Genomic DNA, 21,321 nt, shown 5'->3' with positions numbered 1-21,321 from the left:
TTTATTTTTCGGTGGGGTGGGAGCGGTTGCGGGCGGGTCGGTGTCTGGTGTTCACTGTCGCGTTGTGGGGGCTTTTCTGCTTGCCATTGCTAAGAAATTGAAGATTTCCTACAACGGTGTGTACTACTCCCTTCAGAGGACAGCACAAACAGGCTCTAACCAGAGTAGAAAAAGAAGTGGGAGGCCGCGTTGCACAACTGAGCAAGAAGATAAGTACATTAGAGTCTCTAGTTTGAGAAACGGATGCCTCACAGGTCCCAAACTGGCATCTTCATTAAATAGTACCCGCAAAACACCAGTGTCAACATCTACAGTGAAGCGGCGGCTGCGGGATTCTGGGCTTTAGGGCTTCAGGGCAGAGTGGCAAAGAAAAAGCCATATCTGAGACTGGCCAATAAAAGAAAAAGATTAAGATGGGCAAAAGAACACAGACATTGGACAGAGGAAGACTGGAAAAAAGTGTTGAGGACGGATGAATCCAAGTTTCAGGTTTTAGGATCACAAAGAAGAAGGTTTGTGAGACGCAGAACAAATGAAAAGATGCTGGAAGAATGTCTGACGCCATCTGTTAAGCATGGTGGAGGTAATGTGATGGTCTGGGGTTGCTTTGGTGCTGGTAAGGTGGGAGATTTGTACAGGGTAAAAGGATTCTGAATAAGGAAGGCTATCACTCCATTTTGCAACGCCATACCATACCCAGTGGACAGCGCTTGATTGCAACTTGTGGGAGCTGCTTCTGGAAGCGTGGGGTGCAATTTCTCCAGATTGCCTCAACAAATTAACCACTAGAATCCCAAAGGTCTGCAATGCTGGAATTGCTACAAATGGAGGATTCTTTGACGAAAGCAAAGTTTGATGTAAAAAAAAAAAATCTTATTCCAAATACAAATCATTATTTCTAACCTTGTCAATGTCTTGACTCTATTTTCTATTCATTTCACAACGTATGGTGGTGAATAAGTGTGACTTTTCAGGAAAACACAGAATTGTTTGGGTGACCCCAAACTTTTGAACGGTAGTGTATGTCGTTATCTCGAGAAGGCAAAGAAAATAAAAGTCAATTACGACGGCTCTCTGCTTCCGTAACTCTTACCATGTTCTTTCCTTTTTGATGAAAAAAAAAATGTAATAATACATTAATGACCTTTCAATTTAGATTGTCGTCCATTAATAGGACCCGATAACAATTGTTTGAGGGGTTTACTTCCTCTGAAGATGCAGGGAGCTGAGCTCCTTCAGAGGAAGTGTAATAAGGAGAGACCAATCCTTCACCAGTACCTTTTCAACCTGTGGGAACATAGATTTTTTTTTTATCTTTGTTTAAATTTCATTTTTTTCTGGCTGCTCCTGTGCTTAGAAACAAATGTTTTTAATCCATAACTGAAGCGCAGTCATGACATCACTGAGGAGTTGGGTAATACGCAGACACAGAGACCTCTGTAAACCCAAAAAGCCTCTGATGTATAACATCACACCTAATTATCTCGCAGACTTTCCCTCGCTGTCGGCCTGGACATGAAGAAAGAGAGTGTAATGTTTGGATTAATTGTGGAGAACATAGGTTACCTTTAAACAGCTGTGGGTAGCAGAACTAATGTATGAAAGTTTTTCACATGCTGGAAGATCACAGCCAGGTTAGTGTTTTGTAATCCATCATGGGTTTTTGGCGACTTGCTGGACCCTGTTGGCTTCCTTCCTCCATCCTGAGAGGAGAAGCTAGCTGGATTATGTTGTTTCTGTTGCCATGGTGCCAGTGCTGGGAAACTTTGGTTTGTTTGGTGTAGTTTGCTGTAGTTTGCATGGAAACTGCTGCCAGGGAAAAACGCATCACAGATCAGATTAGGGTAATTTTTGTATGAAACTTTGATGGCCACACCCTGTGAAAAATAAATAGGTAGACAGACAAACATATTTGCCATATAAAGCATCAGCCTTTTCTCTCCTCAGATTCTGATTCTCCCAGCCCGTTGAATCTCCGTGACATCACGGATGTTGCTCCCTGTCGCAAGCGCCGGTTCCGCCATCTTGGTGCCCCAGAGGTTGCTTTGAAAAAAACAAACCCGGAAAAGACGCAGGAGAAAAGGTATGAGTTTGCAGCCACTGTTCTCATATTTTTCCTGTTTGTGCTCTTGGTAGCAAAGTGGTACAGAGTCTGTCCTGCTTCATAGTTTCTTTGTTGCTTGTGCAGCTTCTATCAGGCCCAATCAGACTCCTTCCATGTGTTAAATGGCAGAGTAAGACCACTTTAGTTCTTTAAAACAGCTTAAGCCTGCTTCTTTGAATGAGACAAATGCACTTATAAATGGCAAATAATGTATAAGAATATAGTTCAGTGAATGGACTGAAATAAACCGGTTTTAATTAGTACAACATAAGGTTCAGTATTTATCTCCATGAAGATCCTGAAGCAGGTGGAGGAGAAGAGCTGAACTGAATACCTACTGCCTACATTCCTTCCTTTCCTCACATCCATCTGCTGTGTTTTTAATGAAAATCTCTTCCATCCTTTCTTTCAGAAGAGTTTTGAAATGATTTGGGCAGTTTAAAAGTGTCCTTCACAACTTTTTTTCTTTGGTTTTCTTTTTCATAATGCCTGAAAGTTTTTCCCACATTTCCAACAGGACCTTTATCTCTCTTGTAGAGATGACATCCTCTTTGTCACCTTTATCTTGCAAAATCCCAAAACGTTTCTTTCTCTGCAGCTCCTCTGTTGAATCATTCCCCCGGGGGTCAGCAACCTACGGCTCTTAAGGGCCCCCCTTGCGGCTCACTGGAGCTGTATGAAAAAGTATTTAGGGAAGAACAAGCTGGATTCTTTTTGTGTTTTGTTTGTTTGTTTCTAATAAAAGAGAAGACCGCTCATATTCAGAATTAAAAACATCTTAAAGGACTTTAAATATGAAATTATTTCCTATTGTTCGATAAATGATCAGTGTTTTAATTCAGAGTGATTTTCATGTGAATGTGCTTCACTGGAGGCATCCATGTTTGTCAAAGAACACTACTGCCACCTACTGGTTTGTGACATCACGGTGCGGTATCGGCTGTTGATCAAGTCCCAGTGCTGTATCTGGTGTTTGTCACAACCTGCTATTGGCCATGATGGCGACGACAAGTGCACTATGGATCAGGAATTGGAAAGGGGAGATAACTCTCTTCAAAATCGCGTCTGCTGCTTCCTTTATGCTGCTTGTAGCAGCTTCTGACGCGCAGCTGGAGCAGCTTTGCCGTTCTGGCTGCGCGGTCGAAAAGTGGCTCTGACGCGCGTTGGGCGGAGCTTCACTATCCTTTCTCTGCCTTGCAGCTATATTTGCTGTGAATAAAGTAGTGGGAATAAAGTAGTTTTAATATGTTTTTAAGTGAGAAAATCCACCTGAAAATTTAATCAGTGCAGTCAGTTCATCCAGATTACCATCCTGCCTTCCAATATTATTTCTGTCGGAGCCGCTCAGACCCCTACATACCAGCGGTGTGCTGTCAGTAGGAATCCCATTCAACAGGCTTGTTTGTCTCCTGAGAAAGCAGACATGTTAATTTTTCTAAAGAAAAACAGCTAAGTAAAAAGGTCCTCACAATGTAACAGTGAATATTAGGTTTTTGTTTTTTTTTTTATGTAAGGAAAAATGTAAATCCTTCCGTAAAAATTCAAAAAATATCCACTGGATTTGGTTTCCAAGATTTGAAGACGTTTCGCCACCTCTCCAGGAAGCTTTCTCAATTCAAATGTAAATGGAAAAATCAGAGCTTATAATAAAACTCAAGATTTGTACTTTATTATGTTGTGTAACTTTCTTTTTCTTCGAATTGATATTATAAACCTGGTATCGAAAAAAGTATCGTTCAGGAACTGGTATCGAAGTGAAGATATCGGTATTGATACCGGCACCGAAAATTTTGAACAATACCCAGCCCTACATGCACATGGGCATTGTCAGTTTCACTATAGCTCTGGTGAATTTCAATGGTGAAGTCCTCTGGAAATCTTCAGTAATTGTTGTTGATTGCAGATGTGTCTAGTAGTTCCCATTGATTTTGCTGGAAGATGGCAGGAGGGAGGTGATACTATAATTGGGCAAAAATGGCCGCTCTCAGACTTTGTGGTCACAACGAAAAATATTTAAATTTTTTTACTTATTAATGCTAAATTCATTAAATCACAGCAAAGGTATTAGTTTTAGGTATAGATAATGACCCATTGCTTATGTAAATGTAAAAATATAATAATGATAATTACTAATAATAATACAAAATAAATGATTAAAGATAATAATAAAATCTGAATTAAAAACAAAACAAAATAAAAATGTGAACATTTCTATCATCAAAGATTACCGTCATAGCCTGCTAAACATGTTTCAGTGTGGCACGGTGCCAGGCTGGGAGCTGTTGTAAACAAACCTCTGTTTGCTCCATAATTAAATTATACTGGCTTCTTTTCATAGCCTACTTCCCTCATCAAAAGGCTGCTGTTGCAGGCTGCGTTTTATTGCACTGTTGCCCCGATAAGGTGGAAAAGAGGATTGTATTGCTACGGGGGTTTTAGGAGGACTGCATTTTATTTCCACGTGGAGGTTTGAAATTACACCAGTCCTATTAATATTAGAATGGAAGTAAAACTTAAGGCACCAAATATGGTACAGCACATAAGTCACATGGTGTGTCATTTTCTCCAGGTGGCGTTGGCCGATCCCTGGCCTAGGCCTCCCCTGAACCATCTACTTTAGGATGATAAGGCTGTTCCCAAAGAATAATTTTAGTTTGCAAGTTGAAGCAAAAAATAAAAGAACTGATATGGGTTGAATGTTTAAAAACTTGTAGTATGTCGAGATAGCACTGCGATTAAATCTATCAATAAATCTTAAAGGGGTGATAGAATGATTCTATCGGGTATTTGGTCCTTCAGGTCTCTGAATGGGATGTGTAACATTGGTCGTGCTGAAAATAGCATATTTGCTTTTCTATGAGCCCTATTGCAGCCTGGTTAAAGCCCTAGAATGAAACCAAAGGTTTTCTTCCTTTTATGGTATGATCATGAATATTTAGATGAGCTGTGCTCTGATTGGTTGGTTTACAACGAGCGAAGCTGCTGAGCAAAGACGCATCATAGCAACAAGCACTCACTCACTGAAACATCCGATTGTTGATATGGTAGGGGGACCAGACGTCCTTTTTTCCCCAGACATGTCCTACTTTTCATACCTAAAAATATGTCTGGGGGGAATTTCAAAATCGTCAACCCTTCCCCTACCCTTGGGCCAGTGAACCAGTGGGCTGGTCTGTATGTCAATTTCGGGGCGTGAGAAACGTTCAGGCCAGAATCAAATAAGGCAACATCCCTGAGTTTACGTCAACTTAGGGCTTCGTTTGGATTTGCCTGTTTTATTGTGGGAGTTTAGAATTGTGAGATTTGCAGATAAAGGAAGTGTCGGTGGGGTTTGAAATTCTCTGTACCTCCATTTCACCCACTGAACTATCGTTATTCATCTATGACAATGGAACCTCTGTTTTGCTTTCTACAGGGTTCCCGCGGGTCCTTAAAAAGTCTTAAAAGGCATTGAATTCTTCAAAATTAAACTAAGGCCTTAATTTGTATTAAAATGTCTTAAATCAGTCTTTCGTAGGTCTTAATTTTTAAAACATCATTTTATTATGATTTATTCTTGTAATCTAAATAAAACATTAAAATTTACCTTTTTTAAATAACAGCTCGCCATTGTTGGTTCCGTCCCGATAGCGGAACCAATAAAAGCGTTGCGGCCGGGACATTTGGGAGATGCACCATTAACTTTTTGTCTGGAAAATATGAGCAAGTGTAAATGTAACCAAAATTGTCTCCAGCCAAGAGTTTTCTCCATGGCTAAAACCAGGGAACATACATGAGGCTCAATGGATTTAGTGCAAGAAGTCATTCAAGCTCAGAACGATGGGAATTAAGGCAGTGGAGTCGCATGCACAGCACGAAACACAAAGCGTCAAAATGGAGTTACCGAGAAACAGCCGATATTTCTCAGTTTAGTTCCACCCTTGTCTCTGCAACGCCTCCACTTATCAACAAATCAAACATACCAAGAAAATGATACAAAGGAAAATAGCTGCTAAAAAGACTTAGCACTGGTTATGTTGTGGCTTTAAAACTGATTTGTTTTGTTCCCTGCTAAAACAAAGTTTGTGAATTCAATTAAATAATTGTTAAAATATATTTGTAATTTGTGTGTTTTTAGCTTTCTTCCTGTATGGGAAGCTTTTCAAAATTTGAAACATTAGTGCAGTGGTTTATGTTAAAATAAACCTTTGCGTTAAATTGTCACAAGCAGGTTTTTCTTGTGAATTTGGTCTTAAATTTTTATTTCAAGTGGCATTAAAAAGTCTTGAATTTAATTTACCTTATGCTGTAGGAACCCTAGTCTAGGACCCCTTTAAAGAAAAAGAAAAAAAAAAAACATCCAATCTCTCCTCTTGTAAGGTTCCCAGTCATAATTATTGGCCTTGTTGGGAAATAACAACATATCTTTTTTGTCGTCTGTTCTTTGTTCTGCTCCAATTAATCAGTTTTAGGGCTTAAAATGAAAAAAAAAAATCTATAACTGACCTCTATAACTGACCACACAGACACAGTTGTGTAACTTTCCTGTTGTTTCTATGGTGCTCTTGTCAGAGCTTTAGCTCTGATATACAGCTGAAAATGACGCCGCTTCGGTGGCCAAATATCTATCCAGCCAACTTCTGTTTGGACATGTTCAATTAAAAGTATTTCCAAAGACGTGTCTCAGTCCGACTTTTTCTGTAGCAGTTCTTCTACTTCATCAAATAAAAGGCCTGCATTTAAGGTCCTCCAAGTGCTGCTGATTGTAACTGTGCAGCTTGCAGATGGCCGTTTGTGTGCCTTTCAGTCCCAGCCTGTCAGTGAGACGCTGCCGGACAACAGATCATTGCTCTACCTCCTCCGGGATGCCAGACAGCAGTTAGAGGAGATCTTACTCTGGTTGTGGCTGTTAGTAGACGCGGGGGGGGGGCTTCATGCTTGCTTTTACTCTTTACTTTTCATTGTTGTATTTTGTTTTTCGTTTTGGTTAAATGAAAGTTTGTAAAAGAACCTTGACATTTATTGGCTAAAGCTACAGTAACATTAAATGAAAGTGTATATGAGCACAAGAAGACGCACGGGTAATTGAAGGCATTGTGAAATCTGTGGGATCACATCATTAGTCAACACAAGCGGAACTCTTATCAGTAACCTTTTGCATTTAGTCTGACATTCCCCACAACTTGGACTGAATCATGTCGACTGCGTAATAAAACTCTTTATTGCATGACTCCCCTCCAACCCAGAAGCTGTTAGTTAGAATCAGTATTTTGTTTCCGTTAGATGAACAGTCGTCAGAGAAAATTATTCTCGGGGCAATGAAAGGTCAGCATGTGGTTCATGAATTGTTTCCTCCATCACCAGTCTGTGTAAGAACCTTATGAGTCATCTCCAACTGTAGATTACATTCAAATTCACATTAAAGGGGAACACCATTTTTTTTTTTACATTGGCCCCTTGATTTTACGTTATTGCATCAAGTTCTACTCACCCTTATTAGTTTTGTGTCATCTGTAGCTGTTCCAAAGATATTCAGTATTGTGATATTCAAGTAACGTCTTCCTATGGACAACGACTTGAAGGCACAAACTAAACTGTTCATCATTTATTCTTTATGGTACGACAGCATTCAGAACATGGAGGCCAATCACTGTCCCCCAGACATTCGGCTAACTAATCTGAATTGTTCAATTCCATTTCGAGAGCGAGATCATCTGTGGTAGCAGCACTAGACATGCCGATGTCTGGGGGACAGTGATTGGCCTACATGTTATGAATACTGGCGTACCATGAAGAACAAATTATGAACAGTTTAGTTTGTGCCTTCAACTCGTCACCCATAGGAAGTAGGGATGGAACGGTTTATGAAAACTGTCCGAACCGTTCGGTTCGACTGTCTCGGTTCGACTCGCATGTGTTGGGTTCGGTTCATGCGCTGCTCCTTTTTCTCATAGGCGAAGCGTTTACACTCCAGAGCAGAAGGTGGCGGTACTGCGACCAAAGACAACCACCAGTAGTTAACAAGAAGAAGAAGCGAAGCAGCGTAGCCGGGTGTAGCAGAAAAAAATCAGTTGTTGTGGAGAATTGTGTGGGAATGGCGAGTGGGAAAGAACAGGAGTTGGAAGACGCGCCAGCAGCCCTTTATAGGCTGCTGTTTGGGACCGCTTTGCATTTAGAGTGACCTACGATGATGGCGGAAAGAAAGTTGTGGATAAAAACAGTGTGCAAGCATTGTGCAACACGTTTTATTATGCTAACAGCAACATGACCAACATGTCATGCTAACCCCGAAATCCCACATACTCCGTCAGCGCTCCGCCTCGCTGCGCTCCAGACCGCCTGCACAAAGCAAAGCCTACAGCCTCCACTGTGGCTCGCGTCCGCCCCGCTCTGAGTTCCTTGGAGATCGTAGAGGGCATGCGCCAGATGATTGAATTCAAAGCAGCAAAACATGCGGAAATGATCCAGGGTTTCTGTGGATCATTAAAAATAATTACAATTCATACATTTTTTCTTTTTCTTTAATTTCATTAATTATTATGGGATTTCGGGGGTAACAATCAACATAAACCGAACTGAAAACCGTGACCAGAAACTGAGAACCGAACCGAACCGTGGATTTTGTGAACTGTTCCACCCCTAATAGGAAGACGTTAATTGGATATTACAAAACCGAATATCTTCGGAACAGCTAAAATGACACAAAACTAGTAAGGGTGAGTAGAACATGATGTAAAAACGTGAAATCAAGGGGCCACTGTAAAAAAAACGGTGTTCCCCTTTGCAGTCTAATGGTACGTTCAGAACGCAAGCAGCAGAGGCAGCAAAAGCAGTTAGTTTACATACAAAGTCAATGATTGACGTGCATCAAGGCTCAGCGAAAGGTCCTGCAGCGCGTTTTGAGCAGCAGGAGCAGCGCCCCATGAGCTTGAGAGAATCTGAGGCACCAAACACGCTTTAAAAGCAGCAGCTGCCAGAGTTGGAAAAATGTAACTTTTGCTGCTCAACGCCACATCAGCCAAACAGAGAAGCTGATCTGGGAGCTGGCAGGGAGACGGACACAGCACTGCTGATGCAAAGCACTCTGATCACTCCTCTGAAACTGTTTATTAATGCCTAAATTAACTTAAAAGGTCAAAACCTGCTGGCAAAATCTGTTTGATTTTATTATTCTGGTGCCTTCAGTTTGGATTACGTACGTGAGAAACGCCTTCCAGCCGTTGCGAACAGTAGCGGAAAACCGCAAAGAGGCAGCTGTTGAACGGGATTCATCAGCAGACAGCGGTCCTGCTGATGGGTTGTAGATCTTCTACGGCCCTGTGACGCTCTCCTGGAGTAACTGTCTGTCTCCTGGAATCTCCTCCATGCTCTTGAGATTGTGCTGGGAGACACAGCAAACCTGCTGGCAATGACACGTATTGATGTGCCATCCTGGAGGAGTTGGACTGCCTGTGCAACCTCTGTATGGTCCAGGTAGCGCCTCATGCTAACAGTAGTGACAGTGACCCTAGCCAAATGCAAAACTGGTGAGAAAGAGTCAGAAAAGATAACGAGGGGAAAAAATGTCAGTGGCCTCCACCTGTAAAACCATTCCTGTTTTGAGGGTCGTCTCATTGTTGCCCATCTAGTGCACCTGTTGTTAATTTCATTAAAGGTATACTATGCAACCGGTGTTGATTTTTCAGCGAGGCTCCCCCCAGAGGGCGAAAGTAAAAGTGCACCGTCGTAAATATGCTGAGCTGTTCTCCTGGTTTCTCCATCAAGCCAGGTGCGGGTGTTTTGAACATTCACACAGAGAGAGAGAAACCATTACAATGTTACTTACAATCACATCAGCAGAAACGCGAGGTCCGCGTCAGCCTTGCACCTTTCTTTTTCTTTTAGCTCTCGCCATTCGGAAAAAGCTTGCCTGATGTTCACCCGTGTACGACTCCTCTCTCTGTCCAGAGCCGTTTTCCTCTTTCTTGCCTGCTCCGACATGGGCTTTCGCTGTTTTCTCGCTGGTTCCGCCATGATAACTGCACAAATATCGCCACTGTGCTAGCAACGAGCATGCCTTTCACTGGAGGAGATTCCAGGAGACAGACAGTTACTCCAGGAGAGCGTCACAGGGCCGTAGAAGATCTACAACCCATCAGCAGGACCGCTGTCTGCTGATGAATCCCGTTCAACAGCTGCCTCTTTGCGTGTAGCAGTTCTCGCCGTAAAGCAAGACCGACTCTCGCGATGTACGAGACTTCTGAGCCTGTGGGTGCGGGCCGAGGGCTCCTGCAATTGCAAGTACGGTATTTCCCCTACAGACCACCAGGGCGGCCGAGAAAACCTTTGTTTGACCTGAAATGACTCATTTAATCATCCAAAACGTTATGGAACACATTAATTAACTGAAAAATGTTGCATAGTGTGCCTTTAAGCAGCTGAAACTGATTAACAACCCCCTCTGCTATTTACCTGACCAAATCAATATCCCACAAGTTTAATTAACTTGATGCTATACTCTGATTACAAAGTGTTCCATTAATTATTTTTGACTAGTGTAGACAGAAGAATGTTTTTGTTATTTGCTTTTTTTGGAGCAATGAAGATTTTATTGATCTGATTGTAATTCATAATTAATTGTCATTCCTTTATTGTACATTTTGTTAGATTGTCTGTCTGCTATATTAATCAATATTATGTGTTGAACTAAATCTGCTATTTTCACAGCTTTTGTGAGACACTTTTGTATAAAGTAGGGCATTCTACATTATACAAACAGACACACAACCATGGCACTTTAGAGAAGCCAACTGACCGAACAGTCTTGCTGCTGGAATGGCAGCAAAAGGTGGTTCACAAAATACTGACTGAGTGGGGTCAATGCTTTTGCACAACTACCTTTTCAGATTGAGAATTAAGGTAAAGAAAAGAAAGAAATAATGTTTTATTGTATTGTTTCACTTTCTTTGGCCTTTGACACAAAATAACATAAGATATATTTTTGGTTTTTGGTTGTAATGTGAAATGTGAAAAGGTTTAAGGGGTGTCAATACTTTGGCAAGTCACTACATATAGTTTCATATTCTGTCAGAGTAATGGTCATCTTTAATTCAGACTATAAACTGTGTTAATGCTAGTTAAAAAAAAAAAAAGAAAGTAAAATCCGCTGTGAAGCCACAGCCCAACCGTGTCTTGTAGTAATTATCCATGGTGGCTGGAAGCCATATTTGATCACTCACAGAACCAGTGTGTGTTTCAAGGAAAGCCAGTGTTTTACAGTTACTCTCTACTACCCTCTTTTCATGAGAAAACCCTCCTTTGAGTACACAAACAATTATCGCTGAATGACATGGTCAGGGGGACTGAAAGGAATCAGAAAGGAGAATCTGAAGATCATTAGAAACAAAACTTGTTTCCATCTGAGGCGAAGGGATAAATCCTTGCTGTGTGTTCTGCTCAAGAAAGGGTAACTTTTTGTTCAGATAGCTACAAATCTGACACAAAAGCACACACTTCTTTTGTGGAAAAAAGCTCTTACAGGAGCCAGTTGTTGAAACAGAGATTTCATCTACATTAACCTCAACGATAAGCCAGAAAGGAATGATGAATGGATAAATACCTAAAACTCATTTGTGCTGATTTAATGAGTTCAGCACTAATCAGTAAAAAAATAGAAATAATAACTTTTGTCGCGATCATTGAGTCTGGGAGCGGCCATTTTTGCCCAAATATAGTAACCCCTCCCTCCTGCCATCTTCCAGCAGTGACATCACGGTGCGGTAAGCCTAGCGCCATTCTCCCCGCTTTACAAGCAAAATCAATGGGAACTACTAGACACATCTGCAATCAACAACAATTATTGAAGATTTCCAGAGGACTTCACCATTGAAATTCACCAGAGCTATAGTGAAACTGACAATGCCCACGTGCATGGCAGCTGGATGCTGGAATACATCGGGTAAAAGTGGGAAAAAAAAGAGTTATTTCACCTTTCTGATTCCTGATCCTCCACGGACGGGTTGGTCGTTGGATCGCCAACTTGAAGAGGGAGGATTTGCCATCGAACTTCTGGCCAGAGAAAAAACCCGTAATATGTAGCCAACATTTGGAAGAAGAATGTTTTCAAGATGACTTGGATAATAGCGCGTTGTTACAAACACCAGATACAGCACTGGGGCTTGATCAACAGCCGATACCGCACCATGACGTCACTAACCAGTAGGTGGCAGTAGTGTTCTTTGACAAACATGGATGCCTCCAGTAAAGCACATTCACATGAAAATTACTCTGAATTAAAAACGCTGATCATTTATTGAACAGGATGGAATCATTTCATATTTAAAGAACTTTCAGAAGTTGGAATTCTGAATATGAGCGAACTTTTCCTTTATTGAAGCCAAAACGACAAGTAACGACTCCCCTCTTTTCTATTTTCAAAATGCCTATGAGAGTAAATATTTCTTCTTTAATTCTTAAACCTAATTATTCTGAATGTTTTTGGCATTTTTTTCTTTCAGTAGACTGTATATCACACAGTAAAGCTACGCCCCCTTATATTTAGCCGAATGCGTCTCCCCTTAACTGTCTGGTAAATGGTTTTCAATATGTGCTTTTTTTTTAAAAATCCCTTGAATTGATTAAATGTTTATTCTATGTATTAATTACCTAGATTGACCAGGGGTCATATTTTGTTTTACCTCAGCACTTATTTTATACTCTCTTAACCCCAGTGACAGGCTAGAACAATACGTTTTTCACTGCTGAGGATTTGCTAAACATAGTGGCGGCTCATAAGGGGACCTGGTTAGTGTAAAAAATAAAACTTGATGGCATTATCAAAGCAGATCTACTAACCAGCCACAGCCAGAGCTGCATCTGTGTCAGGAGCAAAATAGTATTTTGACTTCATGAATATGCAAAACATATGTTGAACTATAGGACATGCAAAGAGATTGAAGTATGATATTCAAATGTAATTTTAATTTTTTTAACCTGAAACAGATCAAATTTTTACATCTATATTTAGCACATTTTCAAAGTGAAGTACAAATATGTCAGCAATCATTGTAGCATTTAGATCCAACAACAGACAATAATGAGTCTGTGCAGATGTGAATATATATATATATATATATATATATATATATAACAAAAAAAAATAACAAAAAATGTTATATGTATATATATATCTATATATATTGTTATATATATATATATATCTATATCTATATCTATATCTATATCTATATATATATATATATATATATATATATATATATATAACATTTTTTTTTGTTATTTTTTTTGTTTTGTTTTGTTTTCTGGTTGTCACCAATAGTAACAGTAGAATGGTTTTAATTAATCAAATATTGAATATGGAAGGAATAATTCTGTATGAGGAATACAATCTTAATACATTTAAAACAACATGAAAAAAACATTAAAACTGAACTTACAGTTATATAAACGATGAGTATTGAAGGCTGCCAGACTATAGAAAACCTTCGTTTCCCTGTAAATCTTGACTGTAATTTCCTTTACTAATGTTTGTGAAAAGCTCACTTTTTCCAGTTTTGATTATCGATATTTAAACCTTCAACTACTATTGTTTTCATGTTTTGAGATGTTTTTACTTTAAGGTTATACATTTTAAGTGCATTATAAATTGTGCTAATTGTTATTATTGTTATTTTTATTATTACCCTTATTACCTCCAGCTCTATAGCTTGTTATCTCATTTTTCTTTTATGTCCATCCTGCTCTTAATCTAATGCTGGCACATGCAAATAGAGCAGTGGGAATCGCTTTTGCACCTGTTATCCATTATCCATGTCTTATCTATGTAGATCACCCAGGACACGCCCACTAATTGTACATGCAGCCTTTTTTTTCTTTTACAAACAATTTAGCACTGCTTATATGGAAACTTTGAAGATCAGGCTCTCAGTGGGTTAAGATTGGGACCAGGAAAGGTGAAAAACAATCCTAGCATCAAAAAACATTTGCAATCCGTTCTGCTTGTCCTTTTTAATCATCTCTGTAAAAAAATAAAAATACTTGTATATCTACCTTATTACTATTGATTGGTGGAATTTATGACTATATATGGTGATATAGTAGAGAGAATGGAAGAAAGGGGGGAAAAAAGTCTAACAGCACACTGTGCCAAAAAGTACTAAACTGATAAATTTGATATTTAGGCAAAAACTTGTACATTAACAATAACTGCCTTTGTTTCTTTCTTTTGATAGAAAGGGTAGATGTAAAGTCTATGTTGAAGCTCCTTTTTTAGCTTCTTGACTGCCAAACTCATTATCATGGTACATACTGCAGCTTCTACTTTTCCTCAGATCAGCTCTCTATGGGGGCTCCTGCATACTCGCTACCCCAATTCTATCTCATCCCTTGGGGGGGAAAAAAATAAATACACTCGTCATACCCCCCGCGTACAAAGACTTCGCTGAAACGCTTCTCTTGTTTGCTCCTAACTGGTTCCAGGAGGCCTTAAAATGCAGTTGGTAATGATTTAAACAAGAGAACTAGCCCCTCTTCTGCTCTCTCACGCTGCACTTAGCTTCTCATGTTCAGCTTTTTATTGTTGGAGCAAAAAAAAAATGGCATAAAGTTTGTGATGGATTCTCTTCAGCCCTCAGGTTGATTTTTAGATTCAAGAAGGTGAGAAAAGCAGGCAGATTTATAAAGGGAAGAATTGTTGGCTCCCCTGCCTGTTAGTTGACCCCAGATTCTCCAATGTCTGAGGCGATTTGACTTTCTCCCCCTGACAATTTTAAAACCTGTAAAAAGTGATGGTAACATACTCTCAACTCACTTTGAAATCTGCTCTAGATGGTCTGTAGACCAACAACACCAGTGCTTTGCGTTAGTATGCCAAACAAATGTTAGAATACACCTTAATTTTCTGTGTGTTTGTATATTCCAGGAAAGAGTCTTCTGCAGCATCCAGTCAACTGCAGGTTCCCCACCACCGTATAGATGCGAAAAAAGGAGCTTCAACAGAAATGTCTGCAGCTGAAGACCTGTTTGAGGATATCTGACTCTGTTCCATAACTGCATCGGTTACTCCTGTTAAAATTGACTTGTTTTGAAATCAACCTGAAGAAATTATGTCGATATTTAACCTGTTATTTGACCTGCAGCCACAGTGGGGTCTTTGATATATTTTACTACTAAAAATGTACTGAAGCTCTGAGTTGTCTAGATTTACTGTAAATTGGAATGTTGAATAAAGAAAATATACAAAATATAATTTTAAAATGTGTACTACTCTATGAGCACTGTGCTTTTATACACTGTCATGCTGATACTGATTATCAGTTTGTGAACAGAGTACATAAACAGTGACAAATGTCTGCTTTCTGGGCATTTTTTTTACCCTCATTTTTGAATAATTGATTATATTAATTACATTCTATTTCAGTTTAATCACTAACAAGAATTTGATCAAATATTTGTGAAATTTCTGTAACTTAAAGAAGAACATGAATGTTTTCCATCTGTATATAATTATACTTTACATTCCCTAAACAAAAATAAGTTAATTAAATGATAATTTAATGAAATAAAATATTGATTCTGAATTTTTTACCTTGCTCATGAATAGTGAAACAACATCCTCACAACAGATGCAGAAGTCTGACTGATCATTTCCTGAACGTTACAGGAAACTTGCTCATCAAAATTCTTGTTCAGGAGCTACATGGTGCTTGTTTTATTCATTAATATAAATATATATATATATATACATGCACTACTGTTCAAAAGTTTGGGGTCATATTGAAATTAACTTGGTTTATGTTACATTTCCGGTCCTCATCTATAGTAAAACAAGTAAAACACATCAAAAGCCCCCTTTTTTTTTATTAACCTGGGCATGAACCAAACATTTATCACAATGATCAGCCAATTTAAATCAAATTAACTGATTAACACACTCACCATAACACAGGGCAGCTGAGACCAGTTCTGATAACTTCCTCATCTTTTTTAGAATGGCTGTGCTCCGCTCCTTATCTATACATTAACAGCTGTCAATCAGTTAAAAAATAAAACATTCAAATGTTTGGGGTCACATTGAAATGTCCTTATTTTTGAAGAAAAATCACTGTACTTTTCAATGAGGATAACTTTAAACTAGTCTTAACTTTAAAGAAATACACTCTATACATTGCTAATGTGGTAAATGACTATTCTAGCTGCAAATGTCTGGTTTTTGGTGCAATATCTACATAGGTTTATAGAGGCCCATTTCCAGCAACTATCACTCCAGTGTTCTAATGGTACAATGTGTTTGCTTATTGGCTCAGAAGGCTAATTGATGATTAGAAAACCCTTGTGCAATCATGTTCACACATCTGAAAACAGTTTAGCTCGTTACAGAAGCTACAAAACTGACCTTCCTTTGAGCAGATTGAGTTTCTGGAGCATCACATTTGTGGGGTCAATTAAACGCTCAAAATGGCCAGAAAAAGAGAACTTTCATCTAAAACTCAACAGTCTATTCTAGTTCTTAGAAATGAAGGCTATTCCATGCGAGAAATTGCTAAGAAATTGAAGATTTCCTACAACGGTGTGTTCTAGTCCCTTCAGAGGACAGCACAAACAGGCTCTAACCAGAGTAGAAAAAGAAGTGGGAGGCCGCATTGCACAACTGAGCAAGAAGATAAGTACATTAGAGTCTCTAGTTTGAGAAACAGACGCCTCACAGTTCCCCAACTGGCATCTTCACTAAATAGTGCCTGCAGTAGCCTGTTTGTGCTGTGCTTTCTAAGAACAAGAACAGACTGTGGAGTTTCACCTGAAAGTTCTCTTTTTCTGGCCATTTTGAGTGTTTAATTGACCCCACAAATGTGACGCTCCAGAAACTCAATCTGCTCAAAGGAAGGTCAGTTTTGTAGCTTCTGTAACGAGCTAAACTGTTTTCAGATGTGTGAACATGATTGCACAAGGGTTTTCTAATCATCAATTAGCCTTCTGAGCCAATGAGCAAACACATTGTACCATTAGAACACTGGAGTGATAGTTGCTGGAAATGGGCCTCTATACACCTATATAGATGTTGCACCAAAAACCAGACATTTGCAGCTAGAATGGTCATTTACCACATTATATGTATAGAGAATGTATAGAGTGTATTTCTTTACAGTTAAGACTAGTTTAAAGTTATCTTCATTGAAAAGTACAGTGCTTTTCCTTCAATAATTTCCTGCAGTGTGTGCTCGAATTACATAGGGACACACTTCAGCCTCCCCGGTAAGGTTTACTCCAGGGTGCTGGAGAGGAGGATCTGGCTGATGGTCGGACCTCAGATCCAGGGGGAACAATGCGGTTTTCGTCCTGGTCGCAGCACACTGGCCCAGCTCCAGAGATGGGAAGTAACGAAGTACAAATACTTCGTTACTGTACTCAAGTAGTTTTTTCTGATATTTTTACTTTACTTTACTACTTAATTTTGTGGCGACTTTTTACTTCTACTCCTTACATTTTTACACAAATATCTGTACTTTCTACTCCTTACATTTTAAAAAATTGGCTCGTTACTTTAGTTTTGAATCATTTCAATGGAGTTACCGTTATTATTTTTCACCTCATCAATACCAAATTCAATCTAATTGGATGGGAATCTACGTTGCATTTGACGCACCACTACAAGATGAATCGACAGATTTGGCGGTATTCATTTGGCAGCAAATCATTGCAGCTTGGTGGCGGTGGCGTTAGCATAGTAGCATGGACGACGAGATAATTGAAAATGAACACAACAGAGATCTAGTCCTATTGGCAGACATCCATTTAAAATGTAGGCAACAGCAAGAAAAAAGTGGTTTCTACTTTTACTTTTATACTTTAAGTAAATTTACAAGCCTGTACTTTATTACTTTTACTTGAGTTAAGAAGTTTAATCAGTACTTCCACTTTTACCAGAGTATTTTTTAACACAAGTATCTGTACTTTTACTCAAGTACGGAAAGTGAATACTTTTGCCATCTCTGCCCAGCTCTATACCCTTCATATGGTGCTTGAGGGTTGGTGGGAGTTCGCTCAATCAGACCACATGTGTTTTGTGTATCTGGAGAAAATGTACGACTGTGTCGCTCCTGGTGTCCTGTGGGGGGTCCTCCTGGAGTATGGGGTCTGGGGCCCTCCGTTAAGGGCTGTCCGTTCTCTGTATGTCCACGGCAAGAGCTTGGTTCACATTGCAGTAAGTCAGACCTGTTCCAAGTACATGTTGGTCTCTGCCAGGGCTGCCCTTTGTCACTGGTTCTGTTCATTACATTAATGGACAGAATTTCTAAGTGCAGCAGCGGACCGGAGGGTGTCCGGTTTGGGAACCTCAGGGTATCAACTCTGCTGTTTGAAGATGATGTTTTCCTGTTGGCCTCATCAAACCAGGATCTTCGGCGTGCACTGGGGCAGTTTGCAGCAGAGTGTGAGGGATGGGAAAGAGGGGTCCCTATGTCCTCCAGCAGTCTAAGCCTATAGCAGCATAACTATAGATATAGCTCAGGATAACCTGAGCCACTCTAACTAGAAGCTTTATCAAAAAGGAAAGTTTTAAGCCTAGCCTTAAAAGTAGACAGGGTGTCTGCCTCACAGACTAAAACTGGTAGTTGGTTCCACAGGAGAGGAGCCTGATAACTAAAAGATCTGCCTCCCATTCTACTTTTAGAAATTCTAGGAACCACTAGTAAACCTGCAGATTGAGAGCGAAGTGCTCTGTTGGGAACATAAGAAACAATCAGATCTCTGATATCAGATGGAGCTTGGCCATTTAAGGCTTTATATGTGAGAAGGAGGATTTAAAATTCTATTATAGATTTACCAGGAAGCCAATGAAAATGAGCTAGTATTGGAGAGATATGATCTCTCTTTTTCATTTTCATCAGAACTCTGGCTGCAGCATTTTGGATCAGCTGAAGGCTTTTAATAGTAAAGAATTACAATAGTCCAGCCTTGAAGTAACAAATGCATGGACTAGTTTCTCAGCATCACCCCTGGACAGGAGATTTCTAATTTTTGCAATATTCCTCAGATGAAAGAAGGAAATTCTAGAAACCTCTTTGATATGGGATTTAAATGACAGGTCCTGATAAAAAATAACACCAAGATTTTTTACTTTATTATCTGAAATCAGTTTAATCCCATCCAAATGAAGTGACTGGCTAATCAGCCTCTTTTTCAAAGACTATAACTTCTGTTTTGTCTGCATTCAGAAGCAGAAAGTTAAGAGTCATCCAGGTTTTCATGTCTTCAGACATGCCTGTAATCTATGTAATGGGTTAGCTTCATCTGGATTTATAGACAGATATAGCTGGGTATCATCAGCATAACAGTGGAAATTAATCCCATGCTGTCTAATAATTCTACCAATTGGGAGTATATAAATTGTAAAGAGAAATGATCCTAGCACTGATCCCTGTGTTACTCCACAGGTAACCCTGAACATGAGAAAGATTTATCAATGACATGAACAAACTGAAATTGATCAGATAGATACTATTTATACCAGTCTAGCACTTTTCCTTTAACTTCTACAAAATATTCAAGTCTTTCTAAAAGGATGCTATGATCAACAGCGTCAAATGCAGATCTAATAGGAAAAGTACAGATACAAGTCCATTATCTGAGGCCATGACAATATCATTAGCGAATTTCCCCAGAGCTGTTTCTATGTCTCTGAGCTGGCTGGTGTCTCCTCACGGTCCCCCGCAGAGCGGCTGGAGGAAGTGTGTGTGCGGATCAGGAAGCCTGAGCATCCCTGCTTAAGCCACTGTGCAATTTTTTTTGCCCTTTTTGGGCCGATTCTGCAGTCATGAAAGAATTTTTCAACGGGGCCGACCTTTAGATGGATAGTGCGTCGTGTAGTGTACACGGGGTAACGAGGGGCGATCAGCCTCTCACGACCACCTCCCGATCAGGAATCGTAAGGTCAGGAGAAAATCAAACATGTTTGAAATTCAGTCAGCCGTTATAAGATCGCATCAGAGCATCGAGCTGCATAGAGCTGTTAGCTTTTAAACCCTGCGGTTTCATTGTACAGTGTGAGCTGTGGCTGGGTGGAACGACTGAAAATATGGCACAGTGTATGCCCAGCTTTAGACTGCTGCCTCCACAACCCGGCCCTGGATAAAGCAAAAGAAAATAGATGGATGGATCTCTTAAAATGTATTACCGTATGCTATGCAATCGTCATTTACAGCACTTCAAATTGCCTTGCTACACATAGAGGACCCAACCATTGAATGCACCTACTGAATTTTGGCTGTATCTATTGAATGAAAGCTTCGCAAGTTTTGATTGACTTCAACCTACTCATGTTTTTGCAAGTTATGTGGTAATAACCCACACTCCCCACCATGGACTCCATCTGTGGTGATAATGGGTCACTCTCCTCCCTCCCGACACTCTCATCAGCTGTAAGAGCTGTTGTGTTCTTTGGCCCCTCCTTCTCCTTCTGAGCAAAAGTATCAAATTACATTTACACCAGGGCCTAATTATTACCTAATTATCTCTGAGGTACAGTATATATAATGTGTGCTTGCATCTTGATAAGTTTTGTTTGGTTGTTAATTACATCTTTATTTTAGGGTGGTTCGAAAAGCTCTCATGATGACCAAAAAATTGAGTCAAGTGAAGTTGCCTGGTGTGGCAGAGCCATGGCCTCACCCTGCAGCCAGGCCTGGGGTTGGGGTTAGTTGGAGATTATTGTTGTAGAAGTACAGACTGGTTTCTGGAATCCAGCTCCTAGAGAAAAGGTGGATTTCTTTCTAATCCAGAGTGGTTGTTGTACAGATTCAACAGGTGAAGTATTGAGTCGTGATGGTCTCCTAAAAATGTCTGAAGTATCCCTTGGTCATGGATGTAATCAACAATCAATACTGGGTGAGGTTCTTTCAGGTTCCAGGTGAGACTGAGGACGTAGTGTCTGAGTGGAAAATGTTCTCTTTAGATGACGGCAGCAACCCTGGACACCAGCAGTAGGGTTGCTGTCAAGCTTGAGTCCTGTGAAGCCCGTTTGGCTCATGGAGCCCCTGAGGCAGCAGGGAGCTACAGTGAGAAACAGTGTGTCACTGCCCGAGAGATTACAGAGGCGGCCATGGAGAAACACTATTGGTCTGCATAAAAAGGATTCTGCCAAACTGCCCGATGCTTATGCAGGGTGGAAGCATTGCTTCACTAATGCTGACCTTGACTGAGGACTTTTTGGACAGTGGAACGAAAACTTTAAATGTTCTACTGAA

The 21,321-nt window shown here is 39.9% G+C and overlaps 1 protein-coding gene across 1 annotated transcript in view; it reads left to right on the top strand.

The window, feature by feature from the left end:
• xrcc4 (X-ray repair complementing defective repair in Chinese hamster cells 4) overlaps positions 1 to 15,332 on the top strand; it is a 51,531-nt gene extending 36,199 nt beyond the window's left edge. Inside the window, exons 7-8 of the mRNA XM_038306945.1 lie at positions 1,948 to 2,083; positions 15,003 to 15,332. Of these exons, the coding sequence (XP_038162873.1) occupies positions 1,948 to 2,083; positions 15,003 to 15,117 (251 nt within the window). The 3' untranslated portion in view covers positions 15,118 to 15,332. The remainder of the gene's footprint in view (positions 1 to 1,947; positions 2,084 to 15,002) is intronic.
• The last annotated feature ends 5,989 nt before the right edge of the window (positions 15,333 to 21,321 follow it).

The sequence above is a fragment of the Cyprinodon tularosa genome, unplaced genomic scaffold (assembly GCF_016077235.1).
Source record: "Cyprinodon tularosa strain WSP-4 unplaced genomic scaffold, ASM1607723v1 ctg598, whole genome shotgun sequence".
Lineage (NCBI taxonomy): Eukaryota > Metazoa > Chordata > Actinopteri > Cyprinodontiformes > Cyprinodontidae > Cyprinodon > Cyprinodon tularosa.
The sequence above is the reverse complement of the archived record's forward strand: the minus strand, read 5'-3'. Positions and strand labels throughout refer to the sequence as shown.